The sequence below is a fragment of the Lissotriton helveticus genome, chromosome 1_1 (assembly GCF_964261635.1).
Source record: "Lissotriton helveticus chromosome 1_1, aLisHel1.1, whole genome shotgun sequence".
NCBI classification, from domain to species: Eukaryota; Metazoa; Chordata; class Amphibia; order Caudata; family Salamandridae; genus Lissotriton; species Lissotriton helveticus.
The window spans coordinates 1,223,321,076-1,223,340,327 of record NC_136057.1 but is presented as its reverse complement, the minus strand read 5'-3'; the positions used below and the strand labels follow the sequence as shown (position 1 = coordinate 1,223,340,327).

General features: G+C 41.7%; 1 protein-coding gene across 1 annotated transcript in view; it reads left to right on the top strand.

Moving 5' to 3' along the window:
- TAFA5 (TAFA chemokine like family member 5) overlaps window positions 1-19,252 on the top strand; it is a 620,084-nt gene that overhangs the window by 183,943 nt on the left and 416,889 nt on the right. The window contains exon 2 of the mRNA XM_078656900.1: window positions 4,478-4,627. Within this exon, the coding sequence (XP_078513026.1) occupies window positions 4,478-4,627 (150 nt within the window). The remainder of the gene's footprint in view (window positions 1-4,477; window positions 4,628-19,252) is intronic.

Below are 19,252 nucleotides of genomic sequence, written 5' to 3'. Positions count from 1 at the left end.
GAAAAAGAAATTTCGTGGGGCAGAAAAGGGTGAACAGATGGAGAAAAAGAAAGGAAACAGTGGCAAGAGTAAGACAAATGGGAAGTGTAGGATCACATGCACGGCTGCATTTACCATGTTGGCATCAATGTCCATGGTTTCCTTACTAGGCTACTGGCTGTGCAGATTTCTCGTTTTGGTTACCCACTTCATATTCATCAGTGCTAGCCCGTAGCACAGCAGGAAAGGGAGACATTTCTAGTATAATTGTACCAAGCAATCCATTCTCGTGGGGCAGAGGAGGTGGTGTAATGGCCTGAACTGGTGACTTTAGAGCTGAAGAACCAGATTTGAGTCTCAGCGTCAGCTCAACATCGTCTAATTCTGTGAAAATCACTTAATGTCCCCGTGCCTACCACAACTGAATACGTACTTGTGCAAGGTAACTGGTGCTCATGTAAAGCTTTCCAATACCTTAGGGTCGAGTTTGCTCTATATAAAACTGCAAAAATAATCCAGGAGGTAATTATGCATGGATGTGTGGGATGGCTGCTAGACTGGACTTTAGCCGATCAATAATATGAGCTAACTCAGGGGCATATTATCAAGGGGGTTTATCTCCGCTTTTTTGGCTTTAAAAGCCAAGAAAGCGGAGATAAAATTATCTCCCTATTACCTAGCTGTCGCTAACACCAGTTAGTGACAGCTAATAGGAGATAGCGACCATCTTGGGCCCCACTTTGCATGTCAGAGAAATGTATCACTAATGACATGCAAAGTGGGCGTGCCAAGATGTTAGCGACTGGAAACAGTCGCTAACATCGCTATCTCCTATTACCAACTTTTGGAGATATTCGCGCTAAGCGCTAATATCTCCAAAAGCTAACACCTGCCCTGAGCAGTTCTTAGCCATGTTATCCGCTGGGAGGTGGATAACATGGCTAAGAGCATTAGCTCGGTAATGCCTGAATATCGCTGACTTTTCAGCGATATTCATGCATTGCGGCTCTTTTTTATCGCTTTTGCGAGAAACCTTGGTAATTCCAAGGTTTATCCGCGATAAAAATCGCCGCAGGTCGGCGATACATTTTTGTCTCAAACCAAGCAATAGCGATAATTATTGCTATTGCTTGGTAATATGCCCCTCAGTGTTCTGTTTTTCTGTTTTTACTCAAGGTTCTCAGTCCTAAATTACCAATCTCGTTCAGGTTTGAAACGGATTGATGTCAAAAACGGCCCCTGTGAGTACTAGTTTGGGTATCTGGTACTTAAGCAGATGTTATAGGAAAATTACCATATCACTGGGATACAAAATGAAGTGATGGTGTCTGCAATTTAAAACTATGATGTAGGTCACCAGCTTATAAATTAATTATTGGAAATCAATAACTTAAACATCTTTAGCTGTGTGATGTTCATAAATTGCTCTGCCTAGGCAAGCTAACTATTACAACAGTGCCTTGTTCCAGCGGTTTGCCTCCTGCGGTGTGGATACATTGTGGTGCTGTTCACCATCGATGGGGTCTCAATGGCTAATAGTATGATTGGCCAACAGGACCAGGATTCATGATTGCCGGTCCAAAAATATTTTCAGGGCAGCAGTTGTAACATATTTTCTTCCACACGTTGTAAAGTCAGGGTTTACACAGACCATAATGAATTCAAAGGGCTGGTGGTTCCCTATTGGATTTGTTCCAGACACCATGAGATTCTCTCCCCTTCTGGAAAAAAATCAAGCAGTGTAATTTAATTCTAACAAACGTCTGCAAGCACCAGCAACTCAACTATCACTACTGCGGAAATTCAATCAGCCAATACTCGAAAATCTGCTCTGTGCTTTTTAGGTCTCGGCTCTAGACGGCACACATGCGCTGTCTTGAACCGAGACATGCTATATCTACATTGTGGGCCCATAGGCTTCCCATTTGCTAGCACCATTGTTGCCCCATTTTTTGTCATCCCCATTTGTCAAGGGCATGATTATGTCATGGTTCTTCTGGTATTTAGCCCTCCCAGAGAGTGCTTTTTTATTTTTTGGGGCAGAGTTTTCACTTCCAACCATGCCCTATACTATGTAACACGCTATCCATGTACAAAAGCCCTTCAGCAACACACACAGGTAGTAAGCACTACATAAATATTGTTATGCAATAGACAACCCAGTCTGCTGGTTGAATCTCTTTGGACGGTTATGATGATGCACAACTGCATCTTTGTGCTTCATTCTGCAGTTTGGTGATGTACAGAGACGTCGGAACAGTATGACACTGCAGCATTACGCTGGGCACCTCTTTTAACTAGCAGTTTGGGAAATTTAAGGAGGCGTATCCGTTTTTTTGGCATGTTTTCAGTCTCTGAAATGAGACCTCTGCTCATCACCTCCGTACAACAACCCAGTTTACCACCTCCACTTTCAAGGAGAGGTAGAGCCCCCTCCCCTGGTGAGGACGAACTCCACCTCCCCTACTGTCCCTTCCACGAATGTTTCACACTGGAAGCCCTCGTTACTCACAACGGGATAGGCACTACCAGCCACTATTTATACTCTTCCTCATTAGTCGTCCCTCCTGCAGAATCCCTGTGCAATGACACAGAAGTAGGACTACGGGGCTGAACAGCCAGATGGCCCTCCTGAGTTTACTACACAAGCTGCTCCATCTTTGATGAATGCTGAAACGTGTTCTAATGGCGTGCCCATCTTGGAGATCACATTCAAGAATGCTTCAGATAACGATATACTACTGTTGTCATAGAATACCTAATGCTGGCCAAAATCCAACACTCAATATATTATTTTTTCTATAACTATGTATTTCCTTGATAATGGTAACCCTTATAAGGAAATACAGTATGAGAAAAGTCTGAAACTGCGTAATGCATGCACAAGTACATATTCCATAAACTGGATTTCTGTGTGGACTTTCATAGAAAATGTGTTTGTATTTAATCTTATCTGACCTATACCACTGACAACACCAATGGCTCAGAACCCTGCCATTGTCAAGATCTATTGGCCTTGCCAATGCTTTCTTGTGGAAGCACACAACGTCTGCTCTATTACAAAATGTACTCCTGGCTCCCAACATGTGGGCATAGCCAAGCCCCTCTCTGTGATTCTCACATAATTATCGGGTGGCAGGTGTGCTGTTAAACCAGACTGCTATAACAAGAAGTTTTAACAGGATCAGGAGAAAAAGGGGTTAAATCCATGCGCTGAAATAAAATCACATTACATTATTCTACATGGAGTCTGTGAGGATCTCAACAGAGATATTTCCAGTGGCAGCCACTATTTAATTGGGCTGGCTGGGTGGAAATTAAAATAATTTTTAAAAAGTCACACCTTCAGACCGGCCACCCGGCTGGCCGCCGCCTCTCAGTCTGCTCGCCGCCGCTGCCTTTTGCTCCTGGGAAGCAGGAACCAGGAAGCACCCAGACTCCTGACTCCCGTAGCCAACAAACAACGCTGCAATGCAGCGTTGTGATTCGGTACTCAAATGGGGAATGGGGGCTTGGGCATGTTCTGCACCCAAGCTGTAATGCAACATGGGTGCAGAGCATGTAAAGTGCGCATGACTGTTATGGTTGGCCCAAGAGGGCTGGCCAAACAGTTAAGTGCACGTTAGAGTGGAGCAGCCACTCATCCTCCTGGCCTCTGCCCTGGCAGTCCAGCCCTGCCCACACCAGGAAACAGAAAACTATAATGATAATAATGCTTTTTATTATCATTTTAGTTTTCCTTTCACTGCTGCTCTCAGAGCAGTGAGGCGACACTCCTCCGCCTTACAAGAGGAGCCGCCCCAGGATACTTCATGTTTAGCTTTAGTATGGCAATACATCTAGGAGTGTACGAAATTAGAAAGTCCTTCAAAACTTTAGGAGCTGTTTGCATTGCCCCAAAATTCACAGGAGAAGTTTCAGACTTAGCCTTTGTTAAACATGTTATTTTACCTTTGCAGTTCATTTCCAATTATGAGCAATCATTGTAAATAGTACTTCACTTTCAAATAATGTATTTTATTAGCCAACATTCATTTTCAGTAGATTGTTGGTTTTAAGTCAATCACATTTTATGTGTATCTTTGAGTTATGTGATTACAAGTGATACTTTTTTTGTAGATTCATAAATTTAATGCTGCCGCACACTATTTGTACAAGCGTTACATGTGAAGTTCAGAACCAACTATTTGTTCTCTGCCATAGTAAAGCCATTCCTCAGCACTAACCAACTTAGACCCCACAAACAGCCTGGCTGACCTCCGCTCCCCTGCCTTTATAGAACAATAACAATTTTGTGACAGAAACAGTTTGCAAGGTTTTGACATGTCCACCATGAAGAAAAATTGTATGTCATCTCAGTTTTATTATATCCATCAGCCTGTTTCCCATTTACGGTGGAGTGTCTGCTCTGACAGTGGGCCATGACTCTATTTGGCTGTAATTGATTGCCTGTAGTGCATTTAGTGACACTGGTGCCTGTTGCTGGTTATTTTTCCAGGTCAACTGGCTGCAGGTACATGTGAAATTGTTACAATCAAGAGGGATAGCAGTCAGCCGCGACGGACTATAGCCCGGCAAACAGCTCGCTGTGCATGTAAAAAAGGACAAATTGCTGGCACAACAAGAGCAAGTCCAGCCTGTGTGGATGGTAAGTTGCAAAGATCATTCTTTTTATATTTCAAAACAGAATGCAATGTCTATATTGTAGCGTTTTTAAATAATAGGTCTAATTTCTGAATTGTATTTAGTGTTGTAATCCGTCTGAAGTTAAATAATGTAAGACTAGCAGGCACGTCTGAAAATAATTATGATTTTTTAAATATGTTTGCCAATTATATATCAAGGAGTGTTTTGTCATCTAGTGGGCTCCTGGTCGACAATTCTATTTAGGAATGGTATTTTCAATATGTGTTCAAACAGACATACATCGATACATGAAATATGCACTGTAATACACATTGGTAGAGAGAACAATGTAGCCTCAGTCACAAGTGAAATGTGATAATACCAAAATTATGCTAGCAGTGTGGAATGCCTGCAGCCTAATGTGATGGGTTTAAGGTTGTTCTTTGGTGAACCTACCAGCAAGAGTTGTGGAAAGCCCACAACGTTTATGCTTGTGGAGATTCACATGGCTCTTGTAAATAGATTCCTAGCCTAGAACCACATCCAGCTTTTCTCTTGTCAAGGGAAGGACAACATTTGTTTCCAAGAATGGAATTGAAATGAAACATGAAAAATACGTTGCATTTCTTTTCAACAAGGGAATTGGAAGTGAACACATATGAATTTAATATCTTTACAGATAAGTAAAAAATAAAAATAATAATGTGCCAATGACTCTTATGGCAATGTTCCACATACCGATTTCTCCATGTTGTGAAAAATGCTGCATATGTGTTTTTTTATGGTTGTGAATACTAGTGAAAACTTTCACTGCTGTATATTTTCAGGAGTATCCCTGAGATTGTTTGTCTTACTCAGATTCTTTTTTTGCCCAACATAGGAGTAGTCGAAAGGCATACTCGTGACTTTCTCATTCTTTGTGTTGATATTCAATTTCTTTGTGTGTGTCAGAGGAATAGCTTACATCATAGGGAATTTAAAATGCAATTCTCTGAGAAATGTGAATAAATGTATTTCATTTTCAGTAAGACAACGGCAAAGGTAGTGTACTCTCACTTGATTTTCTCGAGAAAATCTCTTGAATTTCCAGTTTTGTGCACTGCAGAATTTTTACAAACTCCGTGGGGAGCAGATTTTAGAGGAAATTCCACTTAAGAGGAAATCAAAGTGCAACATTCTTTATCAGAAATACATTTTTCACCCTACTTCTTTTATTTTTAAAAATTCTTTTAACCTTCCCCATTTGCTATGTTGCCCTAAAGAGACTTATTGATCGATCCATCGCCGGATCAGAGTTACTAAATTATTCACACTAACGTTTTTGTTTCAAACCCTGTCAATACGGATGTTTATGTTTGTTGAGTCAACTTGTTTGATTATTATTGTTTCTACATATTCATGTGGCTTTGCTATTCTGCTGTTGTACTCAAATAATCTACAACAATGATTTAGCAGATATTCAAGTCCAAAGGGGAAGAGCAGAATAGAGGAATCCTTCCGGCAAATCTGGGGTGTGGGCAGGAGGATCTAGGCATAAGCAAAAGAACAAAAGTGACTATTGCTTAAGTAAAAAAAACAAAGTTGCAATCGCGGAGAGTTACCAATAGATATCACTGCCAACAAAATACAATCTAAAGCCTGGGAAATGTGCCAGAATTTCCCCATCCCTAGAGTTTACAAATGCTAGGGGTAGTATTCTGGGGGCCATTACAAGTTGGAAACATAGGCTCAACTAGGACATGATGAACTATGGGTGAAATCAGTAAAATATTTTTGAGCATGCCTCCATCGATGGTGCACACGGTAAACAGTCATAATATCGATTCCAAAATATAGAATGGACATAATATCGAAGTAAAAATATAGAATGGACAAAATATCGAATGGACACAATATAGTGGTTAAAAATATCGAATTTAAGGTAAGTAATATCGATTTTAAAAATATAGAAGTCAAAATATCGAAGTATACAATATAGGCATTAAATATATCGATTTTTTAATAATATAATTTTTTTAAAGTGTTTTGTATGTTAGTATATGTGTGAAAAGTGTATATTAATTTTTGTAATGTATGTTTAATGTATTTTAAGTAATGAATTTTATGTTATTTAATTTTTGCGTAATTTAATTCTGTAGCGGGTTGTGGGTTTATAGGGGAATAGGGTGGGAAGTAATTTAATTATATTAAATTAAATATACATTTTTAGCAATTATTATTAATTTTTTATTAAATTTTGCTTTTTAGTTCTGTAGCGGGTTGTGGATTTATAGGGGAATAGGGTGGGAAGTAATTGAATTGTAATTAATTAAATATTTTTATTTATTTATTCGTATTCATTTTGAATTTATTGTTATTTTTAATTGGTAATTAATTTTTATTAATTGGCAATTAATTGGTATTAATTGATTAATTGTTAATTATGTTAATTTTCTAAATTTATTTTCTGTAGCGGGTTGTGGGTTTATAGGGGAATAGGGTGGGAAGTAATTTAATTGTAATTAATTAAATAATTTTTTTCATTTATTGGTATTGATTTTAAATTTATTGTTAATTAATTTTTAATTGGTAATTAATTTCTATTAATTGGCAATACATTTTTATTAATTGGTAATTATTTTGTATTAATTAAATATTTGATAATTATGATAATTGTATTAATGTATTTTCTGTAGTGGGATGTGGGTTTATAGGGGAATAGGGTGGGAAGTAATGTAATTGTAATTAATTACATATTAAAAATACTTTTTGTGTATTGATAATTAATTTACTGTTAATTTTTAATTGGTATTATTTTTTATTATTAATTAGTTTTTGTTATTGAAAATTAATTAGCTGTTAAATAATTATGAATAGGTTATTAATTTTTAATAACTAATATGTAGTTGTATTTCTAATTAATTATTACATAATATTAAATTGGTTATTAATTTCAATTAATGTTTTATTGGTATTGATATTTAATTTATTTTTAATAATATATTAAATCATTACTTTCCCTACTGTTAAACTCACTGGAGTGGGAATAGTAATTTTCACCCTCCCGCTATCCAACGCTTTCCCTACTGTTGCACTCTCTGGAGTGGGAATAGTATTTTTTACCCCTACGCTATCCAACGCTTTCCCTACTGTTGCACTCTCTGGAGTGGGAATAGTAATTTTTACACATACGCTATCCAAAGCTTTCCCTACTGTTGCACTATCTGGAGTGGGAATAGTAATTTTCACACTCCCGCTATCCAACGCTTTCCCTACTGTTGCACTCTCTGGAGTGGGAATAGTATTGTTTACCCCTACGCTATCCAACGCATTCCCTACTGTTGCACTCTCTGGAGTGGGAATAGTAATTTTTACCCCTACGCTATCCAATGCTTTCCCTACTGTTGTACTCTCTGGAGTGGAAATAGTAATTTTTACCCTTCCAATATCCAACGCTTTCCCTACTGTTGCACTCTCTGGAGTGGGAATAGTAATTTTTACCCCTACGCTATCCAACGCTTTCCCTACTGTTGCACGCTCTGGAGTTGGAATAGTAATTTTTACCCTCCCGCTATCCAACGCTTTCCCTACTGTTGCACTCTCTGGAGTGGGAATAGTAATTTTTACCCTTATGCTACCCAACGCTTTCCCTACTGTTGCACTCACTGGAGTGGGAATAGTATTTTTTACCCCTACGCTATCCAACACTTTCCCTACTGTTGCACTCTCTGGAGTGGGAATAGTAATTTTTACCCCTACGCTATCCAACGCTTTCCCTACTGTTGCACTCTCTGGAGTGGGAATAGTATTTTTTACCCCTACGCTATCCAACGCTTTCCCTACTGTTGCACTCACTGGAGTGGGAATAGTATTTTTTACCCTCCCGCTATCCAACGCTTTCCCTACTGTTGCACTCTCTGGAGTGGGAATAGTAATTTTTACCCTTACGCTATCCAACGCTTTCCCTACTGTTGCATTCACCGGAGTGGGAATAGTATTTTTTACCCCTACGCTATCCAACGCTTTCCCTACTGTTGCACTCTCTGGAGTGGGAATAGTAATTTTTACCCCTACGCTATCCAACGCTTTCCCTACTGTTGCACTCACTGGAGTGGGAATAGTATTTTTTGCCCCTACGCTATCCAACGCTTTCCCTACTGTTGCACTCACTGGAGTGGTAATATTAAATGTTACCCTCCTGCTATCCTATGGTAAAATATTGTACATTTTTTATTAATAATTTAAATTAATTATATCTTAATTTTAAGGTTATTTGAGTATTTTTAAGTATGTTTTAGTTAATTATATTTACTATTTCATTAATTTTAAATTACTTTTAAGACATTTAAAAAAATTCGATATTTTGACTGACTATATTTTTTACAGACTATATTTTGGATTCGATATTTTTGTACTTACCTGTTTGTAGATAGGAATTCGATATTTTGGCATTCTATATTTTGGTGACTATATTTTGGTAAGTCTATATTTTGTCATTCTATATTATTTCAGTGATCCGGTGCACACATCACTTCACAGTACAGTACAGTAGACCTTCTCCCTCCCTTTCAACCGGAGGCACGTCTCCGTCAGAATTAACATTTCAAGAGCGGTTCTTTTTTAACAAAAAGTTTATCAATTGTTTATGTCGAAATTAAAAAGCTTGAGAGTGGTTTTCCTGTTTGATCATGCTCATTTCGATCTCTTACTTGCATCTGCTTGAAGTTTACAGCCTGTTGGCGTCCTGTGATGAATCTGAAGCATTTGTGCTTCAGTTTTATTGGTAGGATGGATCCAACATACAGACACTAGCACCTAAGGTAGCAACCATCTGTCTTCTCGAGGCTGAGGGGTAATTCTTCCCAAGAGTGTGGGCCACGCTCCCTCTACACAACAGTTCACCCCTTCTCTCTGGTTCAAAACACATACTAAAAGCCTAAAGTTTAGTATTTCATTCAACTGCAATGGATAACTTATTGGGAGATTAAATGGGAAAATGGAAAAGCTACACTGGGAACACAGTTATACCAATCAGTGTTTCCTGGACAGCAATGGTGAAAGCACCACAAATTTCAACTCTTGTTTCCTACTGTTGCTGTACATATGGCTGCTGGGCTGCTACAATTGACCCAATATATTGCCCTTTTATATAATGGACACCACAAACTGAAATGTCTCTTTCTGCTCAAAAACTGGGGATTTTAGTTATAGTTTTTAATGTGTAAAGTCTTAAGTAGTTAACATTGTTTTAAAAATGATAGACACATTTCATACTGTCAGAGCACAAACATCTGACTAATAGTTTGCATGTATACTTTTGCCTCAGACACATATCACTCAGCGGTTTTTCAGACTACATCAAACGTTTATTCCACCTCTTTTAATCATGGAGTCAGTCAGTTAAGTCAAAGTTATGTTTATTTAGATCATAGTCTTTAAACAAATGCAAAGAAGTAATTACAGATTTAAATATTCTGCTGCAAGACAGAAAAATAATTACAGAATAAAATATTCTACAACAATATTTATAAAACGTTCACACAATGAATACGTAGCTTAAAAGGAGGTACCAATAAAAGCATCACTTTCTTTGGGTGGCCCTACCCTTTAAAAATTATAAACACTTAAGATCAACCTTTTCTCTTAGACAAGCTATATAATTCATTTATTTATAACATTTCTAAAATTGTTACTCATATATTTTTTAGGAATGTTATGTTATGTTATGTTAATATTTTTTATACAGCGCACAGCTGCCCCAGCAAAGGGGCGTCCTGGCGCTTGAACAAGTACAGAAACATAACACGCAGAAAGAGGAAGAGACGGCTAACCAAGTACAGCGAACAGAAAAGTTTTGATAGCACGCCTAAAAACGGACAGATTATCCAGGGCTCGAATGTGCACCGGGAGAGAGTTCCATAACCCAGCGGCAAGCACTCGGTAGGAGCGGCCACCCATCCTGCTGAGTTTAAAACGGGGGCAAACCGCGAGATGAAGAGCCTCCGATCTCAAGGACCTTAAAGGAACATAGGGGATGAGCAAGTTAGCAAGTGCAGGCGGCGAGGAAACCTTCAAAATTTTAAAGGCCAGACAAAGCGCTTTAAACTTAATTCTCTGCCTAATCGGCAGCCAATGAAGGGCAGAAATAGTGCTGGAAACCGAGCAATGCCTAGGGAGACCAACAATGGTTCGCGCCGCAGCATTCTGTACCCTTTGTAGCCTAGATGCCTCAGCCTGGTTTACTCCCAGCATCAGTGCGCTACCGTAGTCCAGCCGAGACAGAACTGAGGCTTGGACCACGAGCTGCCGGGTGGGGGGGGAAGCAGGAACGGGGGTGACGCCCAATTCTGGAGGCCACCACTGATCTCCCCAAAGCTCCGCATGTTTCCCCAGAACCATGACTTCGGTTTTATTGGCATTCAGTTGTAAACAATTGGTTTTTAACCAATTTGCCACTGCCACAAGTCCTGCTCGGAATCTGGGGGCATCCACTTCAGGGTCTCCACTCAGTGTCACCGCCAGCTGCGTATCGTCTGCATATGAATCTTTGTACTACCTTTATATAATTCCCTAGAGCAATTGCGATTTCGACAGAAGGCATTTCCGTAAGGAGGTTGACCGCCTATGTCTGCGTTCTTATATCATATTGTAAAAATATTGGACGAAGACATCGTTTACGCTGTTCTAGAATAGTTATACAATCTAACAGAATGTGCACTAAATCACCTTTTGTGCCCAGCCTACACTTACAACACCCTTTATGGTCCAACATTTTAGATTTTAATTCTTCGTTTACCAACCACGGGTTAATCCCAATTCGCATTCTTAATATCTCCTGTCTATACCATTGGTTCGGTAAGATATCCAGGTAAGGCAACCAGTTTTCCTTAGACCAAGAGTCCATCATATACTCTACGGATTTTTTCTTAGCCAGGTATTCCATGTCAGTTCTTCTAGACACTTCTTGCCTGTGAAACTTCAAATCATTTTTAGTGCATTCTGCTCGTAGGGATTCTTGGCAGATGACCACCTTTATACACTCACAGGCCTGCACAATTTTCTTCCTACTCATTTTTGCCCATTTTAGATTACTAGATTGAATCTCTTTTCTGCACCATTGTGCTACTTTCTGGCCTTTCTCATCTTCCAGGCGTAATCATGGAGTCATCTCATGCAGTTTGAATGAAAGTATGTAAAGGGTTTTGCGTGGCATTCTACATGTACCCTGAGACTTCCTTGAGATCCTTCAATGGTGCTAAAGAAGATGTAGGTGGGAAGATAGCCTTCTAATCATCAGCTAGTCTCAGCAGCCCCACTGACTCCAGTCTTTGTCTTGGGAATTGTCCTACTTGAGTCAGCTATGACGAACAAACAGATCACAAAAGCTTTTAGCCTCCTGAAAGTACAAAAGAGGGTGAGATACTGAAGCACTATTGCACTTGGGATGATCAGATTGCATCTACTTTCAATGAGGTTATGTATCAGTTTAGACCTGGAATGTAGGCAATGGTAATCCTGGAGACTATGTAGAATTTTTGAGTAAACAGGGTAAGCATGGAGTTAGGGAACCACCAGAAAGTTATCAGGATTCAAAGTGAACTGAGAGTGAGACCAGAGTCTCATAGAATTAGCAGAGCAGCAGCCTCAGGAATCCTGAGAATGAAAGGTTCATGATCGAGAGTGGGTAGTTATGGACCCACTGATGATTAGCAGGTGCTTCATTGTCTTAGGATAAGCAATTCTACTGGGTCTTTGATTTAACACAAGTCAGAATTAAGGGTAAATATTTCCTTCTAGGGACCTGTTGATCAATGGATAGCGAGAATTCTCATGAATGAGCAGGGGCAATACAATCTAATGGCAGCAAGGGGGCTTGGAGATCTGAGAGTGAGCAATGGTTAAGGGTGATTCATAGACCTTCAGATGAAAGGCAGGAGGCCTACAGGTGACCTGCAGTAGAATAATGGTGGTTCCAAACTTCACCTATCATGCTGACCCTCATTTATTCTTGATCCAGCGTTTTCTGGGCCCTTAATTTGATTAGGGGTGGGCGGAAGTTGCGGAAGGGACTATCGCGGAGAGGCACGGAGATTGAAGCAATCTCCGTGCCTCTTCACGATATTTCCATTTTGCGAGGCCGCCCGCTGCCCGCCGGCCTCCCGCTTCCCGCCCGCCTGTCTCCCGCCTCCCGCCCGCCTCCCGCCCGCCTCCCGCCCGCCTTATAACATTAAATTAAAAGGCTAAATATAACTTAAAAGCAAACTGCGCATGCGCAGTAGCCTGCACATGCGCATGTGCAGGCTCCCGCGCCTGCGCAGTTTCCAAAGCTGAAGCCGCTATTGGGAAGATTGCGGCGCAGTAAGGTAAGTTTGCTTTTAAGTTATATTTAGCCTTTTAATTTAATGTAATAAGGCGGGCGGGAGGCAGGCGGGCGGGAAGCGGGAGGCGGGCGGGCGGCCAACTTCCGCTCCGCTCGCGAATGGGTGGTAATTTGCCCCATTTATCCGCCTTCTTTGCGGAAGGCGGAAAGTGCAAATGTCCGCCCACCCCTACTCTTGATCCTCTCGCTGACCTTTTTATCACACTGAGGGGAAAGGGAGTTAGCATTTAATCACTTCTATCAAGTTCATTAGACAGTGCAACCCATTTGGCTGCACAATAAAGACTAGAAATCTGTAGCCAAGTTAAAAAATGTTTAGTACAAATTGGTAATGAAATTTCAAATAGGCCCCTCTCAAATCCATGCTATAGAGATACATTATTACAACTTGCAATCCAAACCTCTGGAAGAAATTGAGGTAGACCAAAATTAAACAAAAATGTAACTCAGTAGCAGCCATACAGAGTAACAGCACTAATGACTGATGCTCAGAAAACAATCCTAATTTCTCTCATCTATACATCAGGTAATCTAAATATCCCAAGCACAGTCCACAGGGGAAGATTGATTCAGTTAAGCTAGAGAGTCTCAGATATCAATGAATTCCACATAAGAAACAAAGGTAAGGCTCAGCAAATAGTGTAGCACCAGTGTTAGCATCTTAGAAGCGTGTTCAAGAGTCTTCAATGGGTCGGGAATACGTGTAAACCTAAGTCACAATTAGGGTAGGATCCAAGGGAAACACAGAGGTCAAAATCTCTCTAAGTTCATTCAAAGGTAGTGGGGAATGAAGGTCAGTCAGGTAATGCCATCAGGAATGTTATATTTGACTACGGTTGGATGGTGACCGTATCCCCATGCGCATACCCCTTGGTGGGAGTTTCAAATATACTAATGATATCTGTGAAACAAAGATTTCCACTCTCCGTTGTTCCATGTTCCCTCCCAACAAGTCTAGCATTTTCACAAACTGCTGGTTTCACAACATATGGTACATCTAAAACATTTCCCCACATTTTTAATTCTCATCATTTCTTCCAAAGAACATCTTATCATCTGGTTGCAGGACTGCATTAGACTCTGCTATCAAAATGTTAATAAAGCTTTCAATTCCTCTAGGTCGATCTAGTCAACAACTGCTTTTCCCTCTGTCTCAGGTTAAATTCGCCATTGAGTGTGGCTGCTTTCTTTGGTACCTTGGCCCCTGCCGTTGAAATATTCAGCCCATTTAGGTAAAGGTTATGTCCTTAAGGTCTCTTTGAGAAAAGCTCTAGCACATTGCTTTTTGCTAGAAGGTTCTATTTTTCAACATTTCTTTCATTCAGTTCCTTGGTGCCAGAATGGTTGTGGTGGTGAAAAAGTGCTCTATCCGTTTTCAATCAATCAGTCTGCTTCCTTCACTGTTTACTTTTTGCTTGGCTATGAGAATGTAGGCGAAAATAAAGATGCTGAAAAATCAAGTATGTTTTTTCCTCCTCTGCCAGTGTGTGGAGTGTTATTGTGCAGTTTCATTATAATTCCTTGTCAACATGCATTTCAACCTAAAGTTGTTTCTCCTAATCTCTCTTCAAGGCAATACATACAACACTATTACGCTTATAGACGATGAAGTGAAATATGTATTCTTCTCCCCCTGCTAAATTCAACACATTTCAAGTGATTTCTCAAAATCCAATTTTGAGATAGCCTAGCTAAACCATTTGTACTCCTATTTAGTAGTCCATGGATTGACTTAGCACTATGGTCAGAGTGAGGGCTCACTTGGGTGTTGGGCATTAATGTCAAGATAATGGCCCAAATAATGGTCATTAATGCTTTAGGAAGGTAACCCAAATGCCACTGATTTATGTTCTAAAAGGGACTCACAAGCTGGGTCAACAGAAAGTAATTAACTGCTCCACTACACAGATTCAAGAAGTTATCAGCATAATGAGAAAAGTAAATAAATGTGCCATAGGAAGAAAAACTAGTGTCTCCTTGATTGACTCTATACAGTTTATATTTAATTGAAAAACAGTTGCTTCTTGATGTACAAGAAATGAAGATCCCAAATAATATTATACTTCAAAGATGCTGTGAAACTCTATATAAAATAAAGTTCAATGTGAAAACCAAAACACCATGGGCCAGATCACGCAGAGTGATGCAGTGGCATTCACCTTTTCACTGTTGCCAAGCAATTTTGTCCCAGGCTTCAATTCTGATTGGCACTGACCAACGAACATGAGTGTACATTTTTTTCACTTGTAGCTTGGTGAACTGTAAAACTGCCAGTGAAAAATAGTCCTTCTGCTACCTAGGTCCCAGAAAATCAATAGCACCTGTGGAGACCCCACGGTTCCATATTGCCCCCATTATCTGTAAATGTAAATTGATACTTGTATAGCGCACTACTCACCCGCAAGGGTCTCAAGGCGCTTGTACGAATACCGCTGTGGAACCCATCCTGGCTTTCCCTGTGAGGTGTCCACTCCTGGGCACCCCCAGGGTGGAGGCCAGGCATCCTTAGCATTGTGGGGGCCGTTGTGGTGATTAAGCAAGCTATTGCCCAGAGTTGCAGAGTGGGACTCCATGATTGGAATAGGCACCGAGGCGAGAATGATCAGGTCAGTGGAATTTTGAGCCCAAGACCCGCCGATGCGGGGAATTGAACCCTGGTCCCGGGCTAAACCTCTGCATCAGGGTCTGCAGCTCTAACCATTGAGCCACACTTCTGCAACCCTACATTGAACTCCGGGGCATCTGTTCATCAACAAGATCATAAAAATTAACACATGTTCCAATTATAAACAATTCTCCAGAAAAGTCTACTCCACTGCAGACATCTGACACTAGACCGATCTCTTCCAGACCTGGATGTCCAGCACATATCTGAAAGTCAACCCAACCAAGACAAATTCCTGTTTTTTGTGAACAACAATAAGCAGCAAATAGTAGTAATTTTGCTTAATTACATGAAACTTAATGGCTTTCAATTGTTCATGTATGCCAAGTCGGTTGCATTCAGACTGGACACCAACCTCTCCCTCATGTAATATATTTCCAAGAAAACAAAAAAACAGCTCCCCCTACTGAAAATGTGAACAATTCTTCCTGTCAAGTTGCGGACTGTTCACATCGTTGTACTCGCACCTCTGAATGTTGGAAGGGCACTTCTTCATGGCCTCTCAAGCTCTCTAGTGGGCCACCTTAGGGAATTTTTAAATGTTACAGCACATGCCATCCATGTTCTGACGAAATATGATCAAACTACCTCAGGCCTACTGGCCCGCTGCCTCTTCAAACAAGCATTTGCAATGCAATAGGACTCGCAGTTGTTAGAGTTTGAGCTATTGGCATTGTAAATGGCAATGGCTTTTTATTTATGTGTTGGTTTTTAAAGCAAAAATAATGCATTGTCATTTACAATGCCAATAGCTAAACTCTCGCAAATGCGAGACCTATTGCATTGCAAATGGGAGGTGTGCTATGTACATTAATGTACAGTTTTGGTAGCGGCTTGAAACCAGTAAAGCGTCTCTGTATACCCATGCCGTGCTCTGACCAGCACCGGCATACTATTAAGAAAGGAGGGGCACAACGGGTGGAGGGAGCGAGCAAGGGACGAATGGCAATTCGTGTGTTACGCTGCTACAAATTTGCTTATGAGAAACAGGAATTTGCTATATAATATGGACTGCCAACAAATCCTGCGTGGCCATACTGCAATGGTGAAGTGTCCACCATAGTGGCTGGAACGCCATGCCCCATCACCAAAATTAGAACATGTCACACCTAACAATCTGAAACCTCGTCAGCTGTGTTAATTTGCTGCTAACCACAACTCGCTGCACACTTGTTATCCTGATACTGCTGTACAGCCCTCTGATGCCTTCGGGCCAAGTCCGTGCCATATGAACTTGCAGATAAAAAAAAGAACACAGATGCACTCCGTAGCAAGACCAGAGCCCAACGAGAACACCCACTCAAGGCTCACCACTCAAGCAGCAGCTGCCCAGCCACAACCTGCGCCAGCAGAGCACATGCGCATCCAAGACTCCACGAGCCCGTTCATGCGGAGAGCCCGCGACCAGCCCTCAGGCCTCTTCCCTTTGCAGAAGTGTGGACCTCAGACACCTGACAACATTCGCCACGTTCGTGAGGACCTCTCATTCATGCCTCACTTCCATGTCCGTTCATTTAGGAAGGCCTCATAGAAGACAAGCTCCCTCTGTAGCTGCCACAGTGCTTTTTATGCCCCATACTGTCCCAAGGAATGGTGAAACACAAACGGCTACAAATCCTTAGGGAGGAATATTGCTCCCTACTGTCTGCCTATTTCCATCCTCATAAAAACACCCTTAGCTTCAAAATGGGTAGCTGTGACCTCGCGCCACCTGCATCACTCGACCGCTTTCATTTGGAAACATGCGTTATATTTAGTTACAAGCATAAATGTTCTAAATAACTACAAAGAGTTACCGAATGGCTAAAATCAACTCATTTGCTTAAGGGGATCAATGGTTGCAGGGCAAAGGTCACCAACCAAATCCCACTCCCCTTCCCCTTGTCCACATCGCAAAGGCAAGTGGAGGGGCCAATTGGGGGGCATGCACCATGCAGCGGGCCACCCGCATGCTGCAACTCTGCTCCTCTTGAGAACATGCATCACTTACATGGAGAGCGTTCCCACTGTGGATTTGCTTCTTGAGCCGCTCGTGTAAGACTTCCTAGCCTAGCTGATGTGTATTAGCTCACTACCCAGACAACCAAAGAAAATATCCATTCAAATTCAGAGACAGTAGCCTTGCCTGTAATTGTGCCTCTGAGACCCCAACCCGTGAACACCAGGATGTGAACACATAACCTATGGAGTACTCGTCAGTGTCCCTAAACACTAGGCCTCTTAAACACTGGGCCTCTGTGTCTCCTAATGAAATACATTGTTACCACTAAACGTAGCACCACCAGGCTTGTTTTGGAAACAGCTGGATATAAGACAAATTTGTTAGCTCCTGCACATACTTAATTCACTCCATTTCTAAGCAGCCGCAGTAGACAGGTCTTACCGCAGGCGTTAACCAGTACTCCGTACCAGACACGTGAACCACCACTCCCCCTTGTTGGCCGCCACCGTCGACACATAGGGCCCTGCTAGAATTTGCTCCCTCATCTGCCCACTGGCAGCCTGGTTGGACAGGCTGCAGCCAACAGGCCAGCCGTATCCCACACCGTCTGTACAGCGCACACCAGCTGATCCAACCGGCAACTGGAAATCCTGCTCCGATGCACAGCTGTACACCGAGGCAGGGGCGGTGTGTCTGCGCTCGTGGCACCACCCAAACCACCCCCCAACAAAGGGGCGGAAACAGCGTTCCACGGCATAGCAAACTGTGACACCCCTTAAGGAAATGAGGTACGACTCCTGCCCCTGCTCCCCAGAGAACGTACAGCCTGAAGAAAATGAGGGAGAGCGCCCGCTGGACCTGCCATACTCCCGCCCACAACTGTCCCAGTGTAAGGCGAGTCCAGGACAAACGCTACACCACTAAGGGCGTGGCATATTTGGCGGGAAGGGATGGGGTAGCGCTGCAGGGGCTCGTGCCATCATCGCACTCCACCCAGATATTCGGAGGCCGTAACACAGGACAGGACACAACCAGCAATAGCATATAAGTATGTAAGAACATGCTATGCTGAAACGCCGTGATGAAAAGAGACGCACATGGGACTCGGGAAATACAGTGCAAAAAAGGTGGGAGCGTGTGAAAGTGAAAGCGCGCCATGCGCACGCTGTGATGAAAAGAAACACCCTACGTGTGAACATCTCTTGTCTGGGCAGGCACAGCAAGCAGGAGACAGGGAGGCAACAAAAATGCCTCCCTGCCAATTAAAATCACGCATTTTGGACCCGCGCCAATTAGAAGCAAAGGTGGAGCTTCCACCCCACTTCCGGAGCTAAGACAACGACAATAGATCTTGCAAGCGGCCAGCGCCAGCGCTACGTCGCTAGGCGAGACCTAAAAAGCTACATAAGTTACAAATCCCATCACAACCTGCACCACTGCCTGTCTGTCTGACAAGCTCACCATCTCCGATAGCTCTCAGCACACACACATACATACCCAGAAACCTTTAGGCATGAGACAACGTAATGTAAAAAAGAAAGAAACAAGACAATAGTCACCCAGGATGTAGAATAATAACCCCATATCCCCGACCCTGCTCCAATTTAGGAACGAGCTGAAGATACACCTCTTTATATGAAGATAGATAATGATGCAAAAATAATCCACTAACCAACTACCT